Here is a 12,598-nt window from a genome sequence, read left to right as displayed (position 1 = left end):
TTCGAAAAAATTCTCAAAAGTTTTTCGATCAAAGATGATCATTTCAGGCCAAGTTCGGAAGTACCAACTATTTTTATTTCTAAACTAACTATTTGACTAATTTCAAAAAACAAAATTTCCTTAATTTTCTCAATTTGGTATTATTATTATTATTGTTATTATTATTTCCACTTCCGTTTTTGACCTAAAATGATCGTCTTTGATTAGAGAATTTTGAAGATTTTTTTCGGAAATTTCAAAAGTATCTTTCTGTTCTGACCTCTAGTAATTTATTTAAAAAAAAAAAAAAAAAATCGGCTAGACACAAGCATCTATAATAATTCGGGAGTGCTATTTAGAGTTGGGATAATCGTATAAAAAATGATGAACAAAATGAAAAATTGTGAGGAGAACTCATTAGTTGAGTTGGGGTGGAATGCCTATTGTAGAATAAATTTTGTTTACCTATGACGCAAACGCGAATAACTGATGATGTATTTTTATACCATCTGACGCATTGATTGCCATTGATTGATGAAAAAAGTCAGATCATTGCATAAAAAAATACTTCACTCGCAGTCGGTAGGACTCGAACCTACGCTCCCAGAGGGAATCTGATTTCTAGTCAGACGCCTTAACCACTCGGCCACGACTGCTGTTAGAACGTCGGTTGTGCGCAATGTTGAAGTCGAAGTTGTGCAGGTGTTGCGTCGATACTTTCGTATTTATTCACTGGGTGGCGGACTGACCTTGGTATTCTCGCGACAAAATTTGCACCAGCAGTTTTATACGTCATGCGTTTCAACGTGGAGGAAGTAAGATCATACTTCACAGGATCATTTCTGTAGTATATCTTCACAATCTCTCTACTCAACAGTGGAGTTGATGCAGCCATGATGAAGAGTTACAACTCTTCCTTCTGAGCGTGAGAACGACCCAAAGTTTTGACTTGATTTCAAAACTTTCGGTCATCGATGATCGTTCACCTCGAACATTCTGTGTTCGAGGCATGGAGGAAGAGTATTCTGAGTGGTTACTTTAGTTGAATTCAAAACACATACAACGGATCACAATCTCATAGAGCTGATCAAGTTATTGATCAAGTTGCTGCTAGATCGGAGTCTTCCTAACGTGCATATCTTCACCGCGAGGCTGCAAATCCAATTGCTTTGTTGATGCGGATGTACTACTTCTGAAGTCATGGATCAATTGATGAACGTGGAGGAAATGGTCTTAAAATTCAACCACAATCAATCGGTGTACGATGTCATGAATTACTTTTATTAATACTGAGTTGTGTTAATAAGATCAAAAACTTTTGCTAGCTGTTAACTTAGGTGTTGTGATATTGTTCAACACTGGGGTTTTTGTCGACAGTTGAAGATGTTATTTTACACCGTACGTGCATTCTCGACGGATCTGACAATCTGGTAAGAATGTTGCGCGAGATTTAAAAAAAATTGTGATTAAATCATTTTATAAAAATATCTGCAATGTTTCTCAGCAGCACTTTGATTCGACAATTATTATAGCTTACGTTACTACAGCGCAATGTTTGTACAGTATCATACATCGATACGTGGGTGAAAAAGTGGTAGAAGTGATAAATCAATTAAAAATAACTAATAACGACGTATTCCTATGCTCATCAGTTAATTGAGGTACTGAGAATAAATAATCAAAAATATATGAAAATCACATATAAAATCAAATATATTGCAATATAAAAAAGGAATTCTTGAGTTAACATAAACGGAGAGTAAAAAAAAATATATCTATTATAAAAGAATGCAGCATTAAAGCTCAGTTTGAACTTTCTTTCTTGAGACTTTGATAATATAATCTAAGAAGTCTTGTACACTTATTTTTCCACCATAATCACTCTCGTATTTGCCTTTATTGAAAAACTTGAATGTCGGATATTTTTTTACTTTGTACGCCAATTCCACAACGGGACTATGCGTAGAATCCGAAGCTCCAATCCGTACATCGGATCCTGTTGCGTTCAATTCGGCTGCTAGTTGAGCCAGCTTAGATTGTGCTGACTTACAAGATTCGCACTCTGTAAACAAGAAACGAGAGAACGATAAATTTACGATTGAATTATCGAATGCGTCGCGTTTGATCATGCTGTAATTTTTTTCCGAAGATAATGCATACTTTTCAATAGAATCGAAAATCTTAGTTTCGTACATTGATACGTGAAAGCACTTACTTGGTTCATAAAACATGACGAACAACGGTTGACCACTGTCCAATTCTTCGTCGAAATTAATGTCACTTAAATGGACGATGTGCTCAGCCCCTTGATGAATATCCCACTCGGCCTTTTGCTGGGATGCTAAAGATTCGTCTTGGGATATAATGTAATTTGCGAAATCTTCCGCCTGAAATTTTTGTGATAAATAAAAATCAGTCGAATGAGTTATTATCGATAGTATATGTAATACACGTATTCGATACTGACTGTTCTGTCTCCGACATAATTCTTTACGGCTTTGTCAAAGTAATTGAAATACTTGAGTGACGGATATCCCTGAATTTCGTAAGTATTACATGTGACCGTGTTCACGGTACAGTCGACGGCGGCTAACTCGACTTTGGATACGCCTTTGAATTTTTCGGCAGCCGCTGTGAACTCTGGTTTGACTTTCTTGCAATGGCCGCACCCTTTAATAAAACATAACGACTGACGATTAGACGATGATTTAGCAGGTTCACAGTAATTAATTTATTTTGAAAGTACACGAACGATATTAATATTGATTAAATTGGTTAGAAATTAGTACTTACAGGGAGCGTAAAACATGACCAGGACGTGTTTTTTCTTTTTTAAAAACTGTTTGTAATCGCTATCAGTCAGGTGAACAACCGCAGATTCCTGCTGTGACCATGGAGCTTCAGGAGGAGGGGGAGGCGGAGGTTCTTTAGGATCCTTCATGAATTCTACCAAGGCATTTGTATCCCTCAGTGTGACATCATATTTGTGTTCCCCATACACAAAGTACTTGAGTGTGGGGTATCCTTTAACATTGTATAACTTTGCCAGGCTGCTTTCCTTTGTCGCATCCAAAGCCGCCAGCATTCCCTTGACCTAATGATTTGATAAGATGACCAGCTTTATAACAACATGTTTTTATTACCTAATAATAAGATGCTTTTTGCTAAAAGGCATCTCAAGTTGCAAGTTTTTCAAATTGCATCTGTGTTCGATTCACCACTTACGTTCAACTGCTTGAGCTTCGCTGCAGCAGCTTCATATTCTGGTTTAATTTTTTTACAATATCCGCACCATGGAGCGTAAAACATGACAAGAACCGATGCTGCTTCTTTAATGACTAGATGAAAGTTGAGGCTCGTTAAATGCACAACGTCGCTGTCAGTATCAGACCATTCTTCTTCCTTGGGCTTGACAGGTGCGGCACCTGGGTTTCTCATAAAGTTCACCAAGCTATCCTTCTTGTTGTCTCCGTCATAGGTATATTTCTGAACGCCGTTGCTAAGGATGACAAAAACATAGAATGAGTGATATTTTTATCACTGAAAATTCATCTGTCCGGTCCATGATGAGATAGGTACTTACTGGAAGTACAGCATTGTTGGGAAACCTGTTATATTGTACTTTTTGCGCACACCAGAATTCTCTGGTCGGTTAACGTCTATAGCAGACATAATTGCGTGGCCCTTCAACTCAGTCGCTGCTGCAGCGTATTCCGGTTTAAGTGATTTGCAATAGCTACACCATGGTGCGTAGAACATTACTAAAATTGGCTGTGTCTCTTTCTTCAACAATTTCGTTAGTGCCTGAAAAATTAATTTCAATATTTTCAACATTTCAATGACCAGCTCAGCATTTTAAAATGAAATCTACGATACTCGATGCAAATTTTCACGCACATTGTTGTCTGGAACGTGGAGAATATCAAGTGCAGTCGAATCTTCATCCCATGGAAGATCTCCAGATGGATCTCTCATGAAATTTACCATAGAAGTGACAGTTTCTCTTCTGTTATAGTCTTTGTTCCAATCTCCATCTAGATAATGTTTGAATATATATGGCTCAGGGGATACTTTCAACTTCTTGCACATCTTTTTTCCACTCCTTAAAAAAAAGAAAATGTTGCGTGACGAAGCATGTACCTTTGTGTTGGCTGATATTCATGAATCAAAATAAATAATGATGAATTACGAGTTGTAGTAAATTCATTTCATTAATGTCAGCAAATATTTACCCAGCGCAATCTACGAGAACCATTGTTCCAGAACCTTTGATAACATCAGCCGCCTCCTCAAATACTTTCAATACTTCTGAAGACTGTTTTTGAGACGTGACAAAGCAAACCAAAACATTGTTCTTGGTTCGCAGCAACTTTTTAAAATCCTTGAGATCGGCGATGTCATCGATTACAGTCTTTTGATTCTTTTGTTTGGCAAAAAAGTCGGGAATTTGGCAAAGGATCTGTGGAGTAATGAACACAAAACTAGATGAGCTTCAAGTGTTTGGCTTATTTGAATCGAAATTTTGAAAAAATCTGATATCAAACAAGTCACAGTTTCACAGATGAATAAAAACAAAATGTCTCTTACAGAGCTTCGAAACACAATGTTTGATTCATTTTCTAGTGAGAGAACATTGTTACAGAAGACTACTATTATTGCTTGTGGTTTTGAAATATCAAACGAGGTTGATGTCAGCAAAAGTGGTAAGCTTTGTTTATTTTTTCTTTTACTTTTTGCTGGAATTACATGCTTTTCACTGGTTCTGTTGGAACTCAATAAAGAGGAATAATAGGAAAATAAAAATTTTTGTGGTACCGACATAACTTTAGGCAAAAAATACGAAAGAGGAACGAGGCAAATACCGCTCGAAATTACGAGTAAAAAATATGTGAAGGTCAGTGACACGCGTCGTCCTCGTAAACCGGTGTCTCATACCTCTTGAATCACACGTAACGAGACTTGTTATGATGAAAGAAGCGTGCTCACCAATAAAACAAGGATAATGCTCCGATTCATGTTTGCTATGAGGTGAAACGATTCGTTATTTCCTCGAAAAATTAACCTCGCAATTCTCGACGACAATACACCCGACCCGTGCGTTATAACCAAAACTGAAGGTTCACTTCACGCCGCGAAGTGCGCGAAACTTCGAGTCGTGAGAATCGATTCTATCGAATCTCGGAGCGTCGATATCAGCCCATCGTCGTCTCGGGCTCTGCTTTCCTTTTCCATTTCCTGTTTCGGAATCCCTGTTTCGAGGTTAAGTAGTAGGTACGTTTTGCGACTAATAACTGAAGAACAACTGAGTATTTAGCTCTAATATTGACACGTTCACCTACGTTAATCATTCCGAAAAGCTTGGGAACACTGTGAAAGTAAATATACTCTGCATACATCGAGATGCGTCCGGATGAAAAGTGCACGGTGTTCAGAACGGTTGCATGTTGATCGCTGTCAGCGATAAATATATCGTGTCAACTTAACCAATTGTGTTTTTCGTCGCTCGTTAGACTGTTTTATAAAGTTTCACGCACCGACGCCAACAATTGCATCAAACTGACCTTTGCCTTATTCGCTTCTTCCAAACAGAAATGGCTCCTAAAAGAGGGAAGGTTCAGAAGGAGGAGGTCCAGGTATCCCTCGGTCCCCAAGTTCGAGAGGGAGAAATCGTCTTCGGGGTTGCACACATCTTCGCGAGCTTCAACGACACTTTTGTCCACGTTACAGACTTGTCTGGCAGGTATAATAACCCATTATCACGCCATCAAATTTCAATGCAACATAACCTGCGAATCGTTATCTCAGTTTTGAGGTTATCTAACCTGTTGTCATTTTCACAGGGAAACCATCGCTCGCGTCACCGGTGGAATGAAGGTCAAAGCTGATCGTGACGAGGCATCTCCCTATGCCGCTATGTTGGCTGCTCAGGTACAGATTTTACAAATTTTGTTCCCTCACTGCCAATAGCCCGTATCTGCTGGTGTTGAACTGTGGAAAATACTTGCTAAATGGTGTTCCACTACATTTTAATGCTATCCAGGATGTGGCCGAAAAATGTAAATCGCTCGGAATCACAGCGCTTCACATTAAATTGAGGGCTACCGGAGGCAACAAGACAAAAACCCCGGGACCAGGAGCACAGTCTGCTCTCCGAGCTCTTGCTCGTTCGTCGATGAAGATTGGCCGCATTGAAGACGTAACCCCTATCCCTTCGGATTCAACCCGCAGGAAGGGTGGTCGCCGTGGTCGCAGGCTGTAATTTATTATTACTGTGGTACTGTACATGGTTCACTACCTAATTCTAATAAAAAAGTAAATTCAATATTGTCACTTTTCACCTCCAATCACTTTCTGCCGCGAGAACCTGCTCATGTACGTGAAACGTCCAGAGTGACGTGGAAATTTTTGGGATGTTTCAGAGTTCTTATATTGATATTCAAGGAAACATCAGATGCAGGAAGTGGAATTTCACAGTCTAATAGAATATTTAGAGCAATCGTGATTTCAAGTCATTTTTATTATTAATTGATGTTTTTTATTACATTGGTACATGTAAGAATTTAAATACACGAGATCTACTTCTCGCTATTAAGTATGGTGAGTACGTATGAAATTGTAATACATTATTCATTTATATGATTCAAATTCTTTGAATTCGATTAATAAGTTAAGCAAGTTGTTGAATAAAATTAGCGGACAGAGTGCGGAAGATTACATTTAGCAGCTGTAAATAAAGTAATCTATACAAATTGCTAAAATAATTTTCAGCAGATTAGTTATGTGAAGGCAATAGTGTTTTTATAAAGCAACTCTCCTTCAAAGGAGAATAATTCTTAACTTCAGTTAGGTAGAGCCAACTAGTTTGCCAATGCTGAGAAATAGTTTTATCTTCAAATCAAGTTTTTGCGGTTCTTTGTGTTCCAGAGTTGCGATGGTATTGACATATCCGTACTGCATAACGAATCCTACTGTTATTTCCTTTCCTTCTTCGATCTGCTCATCCTCATTGGGTTTAACATGAAGCCTGATTACTGCCTTGTTCCCTTTTCTCCACACCACAAGTCTATTGAAAAAAGGTTAATAAAATACGACATTCGTAGAATACCTAGCATTAAGCTACATTGACACTTACTTAGGATCATCTTGGAAATTGTGTGTATCTCCAGTATCGTCGTACTCGGCAGCATCATCTCTGGGTGGAAGTATCAGGATACTTTCGGGCAGAATAATTTCCGCCTGTGGGCTTAATTTTAACGGTTTTGGGTCTTCGGTCACTGTTATTTGACGCACCAAAGAAGGCAGAAGATTTGGAGATTCACAACCCTAAAAAGAAGTAAATCAATATCTGATAAATTAACATCACAGTTTATCGCAGCCAACTTGAAGTACGTATAAGATTCTTACCAACTGCATATTTTCACGATCAACCTCCTTTGTACCCGCAGCAGTAACGGTGGTTGGCGTAATCGAAGTCGAAAGTGGGAATAGCATGATTTGGGTCTGGTGTTGAGTTGGGTTGCAAAGTTTCAACAGTAATTCGCTTGTTTGGCCAATACGCAATGGTTCGCAAGTTACAATGCGTACCTCAGGAATATGATAACTAAAATCAGAGTTCAAATCAACTGTGGTGGATTTCCGATTGTTAATAAACTGTCCACCGAATCTATACTCACAAAGCAGCGAGCTGAATCTTAAATTTGATCGACTGTGGGCTGTACTCCGGTTTGCAAACGTTATGTTCACAGACTCTGCAACGCTGCGAACGTTTCATCAAGAACTGCTTGTGCTGCGGTCTCAGCTGATTTATTTCCTCGGCCTGTACATCAGGATGTTTCAAACGCTGCTCCAGAGTTGTTACTGCATCAAATATATAATTTTTTTTTATTAATGGTTGAACGAATTTACTTCTCTTTACTGATAAACTATGACTTACTCTTAGTAATATCAAGCGGCTGGGTGAAAATATCTGGCGAAAGTTCTTCGACCTCTTCTGAAGCTACGGCTGGCTGCGGATAGTCACTTTGCTGAGACTGTGGCAGTGGGCACAGGCCTGCACGTTTTCGGACCATAACGGAGGACATCGCGAATTTCTCCTAGAGTTAAAAGATTAAATATGAATAAAACTGCAATGCAAACAATGAGATGTACTTCACAACTATCGATAGGGTAACCCACAAATTGCATGTAAGTACGCTTTGGATGAAACTTCTTCCGTTCGCTTTGCTGCCGTTCCCTTGACGCCAGAATCTTGTGATATTCTAGGAGCGCTACGATCCGTGCCGAATGAGGATTCTCCTGCTCCGGCCATCCTCCGGTTGCTACGATGAAAACAATATCCAAGGATAAGGTAAGGGAACGTTGTTCTCTTCCCCTTCAACAGCATAAATACTTTGAACAATTGACTAACGACAATTTCAGACTTACCTACAAACTGATCAGGAATTCCAGCATCTCTAGATGTCCACCGACAGAATGAGCAGGACAAATAATAAACTTTTTTCGGAGGAGGTTTGGCGAGGGATTTGGTGTCCTCAACGCTCGGGTTTCCACCTGCCCTCACAGGTGCAGGAGCAGCACGTGTGGACAGTGTTTGAAAACAGCAGGGACACTCGAAGCAGTTAGAGCACCTAGGATAAGGTAATAATCAATACAGGCAGGTACGTAGCTTGTCGTTGAATCGATCCTGCTGTCAACATACTTGTTTTTCTTGAGTCGAACCTCAGGAGACGGCAGATTTTCCATGCAGTTTGAACAGTAGTGCGAGTCGACCTAATTGTCATGAGAGAAAGACGGGTTGTATGTAGTGTCGGTGGTTGAAAAACGTGAATAAATTCATGGTAATTACCTCGTGACAAACGCAGTAGCCGCAACGTACTTTCAGACAGTGACGGCAGAAGTATATTTTTGATACTGGTTTTACAGAACCGCATGAGCACACGTAGCGCACGTAATCCGGTTGAAATAAATACGCCATTGTTGGTTATTGCAAATTGGATCAGAGCTGCGGTTTACAAAATAATGTGCTTCAATTTTTACCAAGACGCCCAACAGTCTCGGTTATCATTGTTCGTCGACGGAGTTAACAATGTAATAGCGATTGAAAGTCTAACGGGTTAGCCTTATAGTCTGGTCTCTTTATCAGGCACTCTTTTCTCCTTCGGTCAACTATCAGCTGTCAGGTTACACCACGGATCCGTCATCAGAATTTAGAATTCTGCATACAGCCCTCCTTCCACATCCGCCGACAGCGCTCAAGAATCCGCATCTGCATTACCGACTGAAATTTAGAGGTTAACCGGTATTGTTTAGGGGTATTCTCTATTTTATTTCGCTGGACTCGATCCACCAGAATATCGTGAAGAAAGAATCTTCAAAAATTTTCTAGTCAATTCTGTTACGTCAAAAATTAGTTCCAAAAACCTATTTCATATCAAAGAGCGCTACGAAGTCGGAGACACGAATAATTCGAGTCCTAGACCCGAGCGTGAGCTCCATGGAGTACAAACAAAGTGTAAAAACTCCATGTAAAGAAATAGCTGCCTGAAGTAAGATGGTACCGGTGTTCCTTATGCACCGAAGACAGTGAAGGAAGTATAAGGCGGTAGTGAAAACTTTCTACGATCATATTGCAGGATCCGATTAGTAGATCTTGAGCATGCAGCCAACGACACTTTGCTACAAAAAACAAACCTAACGTGAACGATCACTGTGACAAGTATCGTCATTTCACTCATTTGAGTTCGTGCTCCTTGTGTAGTCTCCGTCGTCTCCATCGATGCCGTGTTGGTGATCCGGCAGCTTCTTTATCGGCGGAAGCCGGAATAACTGACTATCGGTATGATTTCGAATTTCAAATAAGACGCCTGTTCGGTTCCACGCACGCGCAGTCGAATCATAATCAGCCGGAATGCAGCGCTACGCTGCGACGCCGCGTCGAAGCTATCACTTACCAGGGATATAAGTCTATACTCCCCTCCCCCCCCCCCCCCCCCCCCCCCACTCCTTAGCAGCGGTCAACAAGACGTTGGCTCCGGTTCGCGCGTTTGTCCGCCTGTCATGAAGCTGCGATGCGAGGTGCACCGTGAGCGCGGCGATACGACAGAGCGGTTTACAGTGTGTGATATCATCTAACGTGACGAGTAACCTCCTTCTATCCGCGAAACGTTGACGGCTGACATCGATAAACTGTGCGACGAGTAAAACACGCCTGAACATCGTCTAGGATCTATCTGTTCATCCGTATACAATATCCATAGTGCCAAAGACCACCGTCTACGTATTCGTAAGTGCTCATTCAATCGCCTCCCCCCTGCTGCCCATTTTTACGTTTTTATCGGAGCGAAGAAAGAATCCTCTTCGACAATTGACGGTCGGAAACCGCGTGCGTGACCTTGACTATATTACAAGCATTTTAATGGCGGGCTTACACAATTCTCATCGTAACAAATTTCTGATTTGCGGGAATACTTCCGCATACTTGTGACATTCTCTTTTATTACGCTTCTTGTAAACACACATTTACCGAATCACTCGAGGCACAATTCGACACTAACGACTTATTGTTGAATTTTAGACCTCGCATCCGGTTCATCTCTATCAATATTTATCTTCCCTCCTTACTGCTTGTTCGTGATTCTCTTTGTGATAAAAGTTTCAGAATCATTATAATCTCATAGACTTACCTCTCTCTCTGAACAAACACTCGTGTCTGCCGTCAGTCTATGTCTGTAATATAGAGCAACTTAAAATAACGCTTGTTCCGTGAAACAGTTGAGATAAAGTAAGCCTCGTTGCTTTGCAGCGAGGAGTAATTGCGAAATAATGTTTATCTAAATGGATTGGAATTAATTTCTTTGTCGGAAACGGACGCTTCCATCTTTTATACGCTGTACAAAATGAACATCTCCGTTTCTTTCTCTGTTTCGAATATCTTATTGATACGTACGATGTACATAATCGACGAACGAAGCGCGTGTCATTCCGAGTCGTTTCTATATTTAGTAAATCCAATTAAGTCGTTCGTCTAACGGTATTGGTACCTAAATTCATGCACGTATCTATGCACGATGTACGTATCCTACCTAAGTACGGAAATTTTTTTTTATCCGTCAAACAAAGAGACACGAAATAAAACCCCGCTCGGTTACATGCTGCCTGCATACGACACGTAGGCTTACTTATATGCGCGTTATTTCTCCATCGTCGTTTGACCTCGGAGCCAAGAGTTGTTGAACCACGAAGCAACGTGACGGAGGCTAACAAACGAATATAACAAAAACACCGTCTCCAGTCGCGAAAGACACGCCCTGCAGGAATAACATTCCTCGCATATTTTTATACTCGCGGAATTTTTTAACTAAATAATAAATTACGGCGACGGATTGAAAAGAGAAATGTAAAAACCGACCGACTGTACGAGCAGTGGCACAATTTATTTTCAAAACAGATACATCTCTCATTGTTATAAACATGTGCAGTGTGTATAATCTTGTTTGGGCTTATTCGTATAACTTACTATCCACGATATCCGGTTCAGATAATAAAAAGCAACGTGTTTGCGCGGTTTACAATTAGATAAGATGAGAAAATTACACGTATAAAAAGCTTTGTGTCTACGGGATTTGTAAGTTGTCGGCAATGTTTTACCGTTGTTGTACGTCGTTATATTGTCCCTGCGATAAGAAAGATGTGGGTTAAACCAATGTGAAAAAAGAAAAATAAAATAAAAATTTTTTTTTCTCAATTAAACAGATAAAAGGATGATTTATTACGATCGATCAGATTTGGCTTTCGCTCGATGATCTCGTGAGTTCAGACAAAGGGGGGGAAGATGGGTTCATTGTTTGATCGATTTCTGCAATTCAGTTTGTGATGCCATGTACTAATACTAATTTACCGTTATCACAGACATTGTTACGATAATTTATTAATAACTCTGTCAGTTATTCTGCAGGCAGTCGCGAAATATCGTTTCTCAAAGAGGTTATTCTTCATGTCTGCTAATTGTAAGATAAACTCGACGTTTACTTTTGTCATTTTCATACAGCAGCCAGGTTGTCTCTTCTTAAATTTATTTACTCATTTTCTCATTATCTATCTATCTATTTGCCGTGTACGTCGTTCTGTTTGTTCATTGCAATCAATAGATTAGATGATCCAGTATTGAATTTGATAAAAGAAAAAAAAAAAAAGAAAAGTCGGTATAAATCCTTCGGTTCATTGATCTTATCTTTTTTTTTTCACCACATCTCAAAATATACAGTAATATTTCTTGAACGAATAGAGAAAGAGAGAGAGAGAGGGAGTGTGTGGAAAATATGAAAATAAAGCGAAAAAAGTTCACATCTTCGTATTACACGAATGACATTCTGTAAGATTTCTAAACTTACAGTAATTATTAATAGCCAATAATCGTTTTAGCTGCTAGCTTACAGCATTTGTACAGCATCGTTTTTAGAACAACCTCCTCAGCTGATATATTTCAGGCTATTTTATAACGCCAGACTCACTAAAAAAAGAAATACGCTCGCCGCCCTCTTTTGAATCATATATATATATATATATATTAATATAATATAATAAAATTTAATGCATATGATATGTAGGCCGTGTGACAAAT

General features: G+C 39.5%; 4 protein-coding genes, 1 long non-coding RNA gene and 2 other non-coding genes across 9 annotated transcripts in view; 4 read left to right on the top strand and 3 right to left on the bottom strand.

Annotated features, from left to right (window-relative positions):
* Positions 1–553: 553 nt before the first annotated feature.
* On the bottom strand, positions 554–635 carry TRNAS-AGA (transfer RNA serine (anticodon AGA)). The gene has a single exon. It is a non-coding gene; the product is annotated as a tRNA-Ser (tRNA).
* Positions 636–796: 161 nt separating this feature from the next.
* Positions 797–1,013, top strand: LOC124210868 (small nucleolar RNA U3). Its single transcript, XR_006881325.1, has one exon. It is a non-coding gene; the product is annotated as a small nucleolar RNA U3 (small nucleolar RNA).
* Positions 815–1,555, top strand: LOC138191366 (uncharacterized). Its single transcript, XR_011177704.1, has 2 exons — positions 815–1,238; positions 1,357–1,555. It is a non-coding gene; the product is annotated as an uncharacterized lncRNA (long non-coding RNA).
* LOC124221532 (protein disulfide-isomerase A5) lies at positions 1,240–5,118 on the bottom strand. Its single transcript, XM_046631646.2, has 9 exons — positions 4,966–5,118; positions 4,212–4,438; positions 3,877–4,081; positions 3,563–3,783; positions 3,205–3,478; positions 2,773–3,073; positions 2,447–2,649; positions 2,195–2,366; positions 1,240–2,041 (listed from the first exon to the last, which is right to left on the bottom strand). The coding sequence occupies exons 1-9, from the start codon at positions 4,993–4,995 to the stop codon at positions 1,776–1,778; spliced, it is 1,899 nt and encodes a 632-aa protein (XP_046487602.1). The 5' UTR covers positions 4,996–5,118; the 3' UTR covers positions 1,240–1,775.
* An 11-nt stretch (positions 5,119–5,129) lies between these two features.
* Positions 5,130–7,040, top strand: Rps14 (ribosomal protein S14). Of its 3 annotated transcripts, XM_069138082.1 has the most exons (5): positions 5,130–5,250; positions 5,569–5,719; positions 5,820–5,907; positions 6,020–6,253; positions 6,399–7,040. In XM_069138082.1, the coding sequence occupies exons 2-4, from the start codon at positions 5,571–5,573 to the stop codon at positions 6,236–6,238; spliced, it is 456 nt and encodes a 151-aa protein (XP_068994183.1). In that variant the 5' UTR covers positions 5,130–5,250; positions 5,569–5,570; the 3' UTR covers positions 6,239–6,253; positions 6,399–7,040. The 3 variants fall into 3 exon arrangements, with proteins under 3 accessions (XP_068994183.1, XP_046487746.1, XP_046487753.1); XM_046631790.2 differs by lacking the exon at positions 6,399–7,040 and having other exon boundaries at positions 6,020–6,301; XM_046631797.2 differs by lacking the exon at positions 6,399–7,040 and having other exon boundaries at positions 5,156–5,246; positions 6,020–6,301.
* On the bottom strand, positions 6,823–9,231 carry DCTN4-p62 (dynactin subunit 4). The gene is made up of 9 exons (XM_046631672.2): positions 8,825–9,231; positions 8,678–8,748; positions 8,404–8,606; positions 8,155–8,297; positions 7,913–8,072; positions 7,653–7,836; positions 7,384–7,579; positions 7,112–7,302; positions 6,823–7,042 (listed from the first exon to the last, which is right to left on the bottom strand). The coding sequence occupies exons 1-9, from the start codon at positions 8,951–8,953 to the stop codon at positions 6,823–6,825; spliced, it is 1,497 nt and encodes a 498-aa protein (XP_046487628.1). The 5' UTR covers positions 8,954–9,231.
* Positions 9,232–10,007: 776 nt separating this feature from the next.
* Positions 10,008–12,598, top strand: part of Gdap2 (ganglioside induced differentiation associated protein 2) — a 45,159-nt gene continuing 42,568 nt past the window's right edge. The window contains exon 1 of the mRNA XM_046631658.2: positions 10,008–10,261. The gene's annotated coding sequence lies outside the window, so the exon portion shown is untranslated. The remainder of the gene's footprint in view (positions 10,262–12,598) is intronic.

This window comes from Neodiprion pinetum, chromosome 1, assembly GCF_021155775.2.
Source record: "Neodiprion pinetum isolate iyNeoPine1 chromosome 1, iyNeoPine1.2, whole genome shotgun sequence".
Taxonomy (NCBI): Eukaryota; Metazoa; Arthropoda; class Insecta; order Hymenoptera; family Diprionidae; genus Neodiprion; species Neodiprion pinetum.
This window is presented reverse-complemented; position numbering and strand designations above follow the sequence as displayed.

Excerpts from the sequence above, each read along its gene's own strand:
- LOC124221532 (XM_046631646.2), bottom strand. The coding sequence starts at position 4,995 with ATGAATCGGAGCATTATCCTTGTTTTATTG. Across the intron at positions 2,367-2,446 it reads ATTATGTCGGAGACAGAACA|GCGGAAGATTTCGCAAATTA; the intron begins GTCAGTATCGAA and ends CAAAAATTTCAG. Across the intron at positions 2,042-2,194 it reads CGTCATGTTTTATGAACCAA|AGTGCGAATCTTGTAAGTCA; the intron begins GTAAGTGCTTTC and ends TCTTGTTTACAG.
- DCTN4-p62 (XM_046631672.2), bottom strand. The coding sequence starts at position 8,953 with ATGGCGTATTTATTTCAACCGGATTACGTGCGCTACGTGTGCTCATGC. Across the intron at positions 7,837-7,912 it reads GCCGCTTGATATTACTAAGA|TAACAACTCTGGAGCAGCGT; the intron begins GTAAGTCATAGT and ends TATTTGATGCAG. Across the intron at positions 7,043-7,111 it reads AATTTCCAAGATGATCCTAA|ACTTGTGGTGTGGAGAAAAG; the intron begins GTAAGTGTCAAT and ends TTTTTTCAATAG.
- Rps14 (XM_069138082.1), top strand. The coding sequence starts at position 5,571 with ATGGCTCCTAAAAGAGGGAAGGTTCAGAAGGAGGAGGTCCAGGTATCC. Across the intron at positions 5,720-5,819 it reads GTTACAGACTTGTCTGGCAG|GGAAACCATCGCTCGCGTCA; the intron begins GTATAATAACCC and ends TCATTTTCACAG. Across the intron at positions 5,908-6,019 it reads CCGCTATGTTGGCTGCTCAG|GATGTGGCCGAAAAATGTAA; the intron begins GTACAGATTTTA and ends AATGCTATCCAG.